The 3905-nt window shown below is 33.5% G+C and overlaps 1 protein-coding gene across 1 annotated transcript in view; it reads right to left on the bottom strand.

Annotated features, from left to right (window-relative positions):
• Window positions 1–3905, bottom strand: part of LOTGIDRAFT_174476 (hypothetical protein) — a gene marked incomplete at both ends in the record, with an annotated part of 23246 nt that continues 19341 nt past the window's right edge. The window contains 6 exons of the mRNA XM_009053058.1: window positions 1–495; window positions 1134–1280; window positions 1577–1764; window positions 2318–2579; window positions 2917–3044; window positions 3321–3425. Coding sequence (XP_009051306.1) covers window positions 1–495; window positions 1134–1280; window positions 1577–1764; window positions 2318–2579; window positions 2917–3044; window positions 3321–3425 — 1325 coding nt within the window. The remainder of the gene's footprint in view (window positions 496–1133; window positions 1281–1576; window positions 1765–2317; window positions 2580–2916; window positions 3045–3320; window positions 3426–3905) is intronic.

The following is a 3905-nucleotide window of genomic DNA, read 5'->3' as shown; positions in this document are numbered from 1 at the left end:
TTAAACTTCTGAATTACCATTATTATAATGATTAGCACTAACAATACGACTGCTGCCATGGCCTGTTGCCACGGTGATAGTGTTTGTGGGTGAAGGTGGCGGTGAGGTTGACTTTCGGCGCCGACGAACGAAAAAAATTATCACGATCAGACAAATTAACAATAACACAGCAATTGCTATCACAATAGGTAAAAGAGGGATCTCAGTTTTTGTTGTGTTGTGACCAACCTCGAAAATATTTTTTTCTACATCATAGTCCATATTAATGCGTGCTAAGTTAGTTCCTCTTCCACGTTCACCAATGCCGGCTGCATCATTTTTAGCACGCTTGTTTCTCACTACAAGACTAAATTCACTTTCAATAGTGTCTTGTATGTCCAAAGATGATGTCATTACATGATGTTGTTGACCAGCACTCCTGATGCCTCTCTGCGTATTGGCTTGTGAACGTACTGTGTATATAGCATGTAAGAACCATTGACGACCAGCATCAACCTAAAATTTAGAAAATTGGGATATTGTGATAAGTCCACATGTTGTTCATAATATGCTTCTCGAAAATTTTCTTCCAGCAAAAACATTTAAGCACATCAAAGAATAATGCCAAGCAGCCTGCTTTGTTCCAGTTAGTTTAAGATTAAAATGAACACTTCCTTTGAAGGGTTTGTAATGGTTTCTATTACTATTTAGATAAACCAAAATGAAATAGACTGATCTTGTTTAGCTTTCAAGCATTCTTGAATGTTAACAGATATCTTTGATACAATGTTTTTTATGTTTTTTGGAATCATTAGGCTTATTTAGTTGAAACAGTATATGATTCCTGCATACAAGAACAACAGGGAACTATCTATAAGTTTGGTATTTCTAACTGTAAAACTAAAAGGATCTTTTGAAGAACATGGATTTTAGAAGACTTTGCAAAAATTCTCAATCAATATAAGTTCTCTGCTTGAAATTTTGGTTGTAAATCAAGTATGTATTGCTCTTTTTTGTCTACCATTTGATTTGCATTACTTAAGGTATTCTAGTACTAGTGGGATTTGACATATGTATCAAATAATTTCAAGGTTTCCTCTTTGATGTGTAAATCAAGCATCTGTTGCCAACTTTCTACCAATAGAGTTACCTACCTTGAACATTGGTGTACAGTCAATATGAAAACCGTCTGCTCCTGGCTGTGTTACTAACTTAATAGCATCTGGATCTTCATTGGCTAATCTAGCATTAAATGGTATATCACGGAATGACTTTACAATTGAATATGGTGCATTTTTATCCTGCAATGAAAAAGAGTGTTTCAAAAGCTCTGACCAAAAGTCAATGATTTTACTAAAGAAGTAACTTTCAACAATACTAGTTTGTTGTTTGGTAGCTCTGGGTTAAGTACTCAAAGCAAACTAGGAAAGTATTTAAGTTTTGAGAGGCGCCATAACGTAAAACTACTCATGATTTATATAGACTATTGGGATAAAGTCATCTAATATTTGCTTCAATAATGGATAAATCCTTATTACATTTCAGAATGAAAAACATAGTTTGTACACAATTAAAATCAAATTCATAAAAAACTAACCATAATTTTAAAAGTATATTGTAAATTAGGAGAGTCTGCGAGGCAGCCATATTCCTGATTGTCTGGGTTATATTTTGGTATGTAGCCATCTTTACCCGAACATAAAAACACCTTTTCTATGGATAAACCGAAGGAATCCCCTAGATTCTGTACTGGATCCACATTAACTCTACCATACAATCTATCACCTGAAATATTATAATACATTATATTAAAAGGACATTTTTGGGAGGTTGATTTTGGTCTTGAATGTATGTAATAAGTCACTTAATTCCTTCTAAAATATCTCAAATTAAGAATTTCTTTTCCTATTTCTATAGATGCCTTTTCTTTATATGGCAGTGTCTCAAGAAAAGACGACTCGTGTTTGTAACTTTCAAGCGCGAATAATTCTGGACACTCATGGATTTGAAGGCTCAAATTTCCACGGTGAGCTGTGAATACTATTACTGATTGGCTAAGCTAAAAAATTCTCGTTTGTGGGACTGAGGTATGATTGGTCAAACGAAGTGCATTTACAATTCAATATTTTCAGTTGAAACCTTCAGAATAAGTATTTTGTGTTCAAATTGATAATATATTTTGCTTAAATTTAGTGTTTTTAACACCAACCAAAACACATAGCACTTTTTAAAAGATTAACATAAAATAGTTTTGGCATTCTGACAGCAGGATACATTTAGTTAACTTTCAGAATTGCACATAAATTATTTCTTAAAACGTCAATACTGTGAGGCTAACCTGCTGAAAAAGCTGGATCTGTTTCATCTCCAAATCCCATTGAGCCATCTGACAGCCATAATTCTCTCTTTCGCATCAAATGGAAGTCTGTGTTCAGACTGAATTTGGTTGGCACTGGATCACTGACTTGCTGGAATCTGATTGGTAGGTCAAAGGTTAAGGGGTCACGAGGGTTACAGGTTATTGGTAATGAGTACTCCTGATCCATTGGTGTGGTACAGGGTATAAGCTTTATTGTGTACATTCCAGAATAATCTCTAACCTAAAATTGAAAATGAGAATTTGGACTATGGAACTATCAGAACAAGTTAGAACAGGCAACGCCATGCAGTGTGCATTTTTGACATTGTGACTGGTTTACTCTGATTTCCAACTGTCGTACAATTTACTTCACCTTGTGAGCCACAAGAAGAATCTTCTGTACCAGCTTCTCCTGGGAAAAATCAGTTAAAAAATCCAAACATATCATCTTGAACTATGCAAAAATCAGGTGTACGTCTTGTGGCCATTTTGAACTGGGACAAATGGAAAAATTTTGAGATATATTGGATACATCTTCATTGTGTCATTTGTGGTTCATAATATATTAGAATACTTACAGCAAAGTCAGATTCAAATTCCCACAGTTGTTCAGAATTCTCATAGGTTGGTTCAGATCTGATTAACTTCAAGGTGAAGGTCAGTTCAGGTCTATCAGTTGACATTACCATGGATTCCATTTCACTTCCTGTTAATGAAATAAAAAAAATCAGACAAAGGAAATAGGCTTTCTCCTGGACAACGCGTCCAAAAGAGCAATTTGGAAGCTTTTTTATTAAATAGCCCAATCAACAACTGTCAACATTTTTGATTTTTGACTCAAAAGAATTTTGCAATCGATAAAAAAAGGTCACAATACAATTAAACGTTTTTACACTTTTTACAATCTGCTACTTTATGTACCACACAATTCTGTGGCCTGTTGTCCAGTATCTAGTGTTGGAAGATTAATTCTCAAACATACCTGGATGATCTCTGACAAATTGACCTCTAAATCTAGCTTCAGTTCTGAATGCAACAGTTAATCTATCATTGTCTCCTATTCTCATACTAGTAGGAAATAAATAACCTGAAATATAATAAAATGTATTAATTTTGATACAATATAGATATTAGCTGCCAATCTTGTCCAAATAACATTTGTATTGAGATTAAAGGAGAGACTACAAAGGCACTATTTTCCATACTTTTATAAAATATTTCGTTTTAACGAATAACTTATTTCATTTAAACGAATTACGAAATACATTTTTTATTTCATTTAAACGAAATACAATCAAGTATTTCATTTAAACGAAATTAGTATTTCGTTTTAACGAAATAAGTATTTAGTTATTCGATAAACGAAATAATTAATTTGTTTAAACAAAATGAGTTATACAATTAAACGAAATGATTAAACGAAAAAATTATTTCGTTTAAACGATTTAATTATTTCATTAAAATGAAATATTTTATAAAAGTATGGAAAATTGCGCCTTAGGGGCTCCATAAGAGCAGTGGCGGAGCCAGGTTTACGTCCCAGGGGGGGGGGGGGGGGGGAAAAATC

Source organism: Lottia gigantea (assembly GCF_000327385.1).
Source record: "Lottia gigantea unplaced genomic scaffold LOTGIsca_198, whole genome shotgun sequence".
NCBI classification, from domain to species: Eukaryota; Metazoa; Mollusca; class Gastropoda; family Lottiidae; genus Lottia; species Lottia gigantea.
This window is presented reverse-complemented; position numbering and strand designations above follow the sequence as displayed.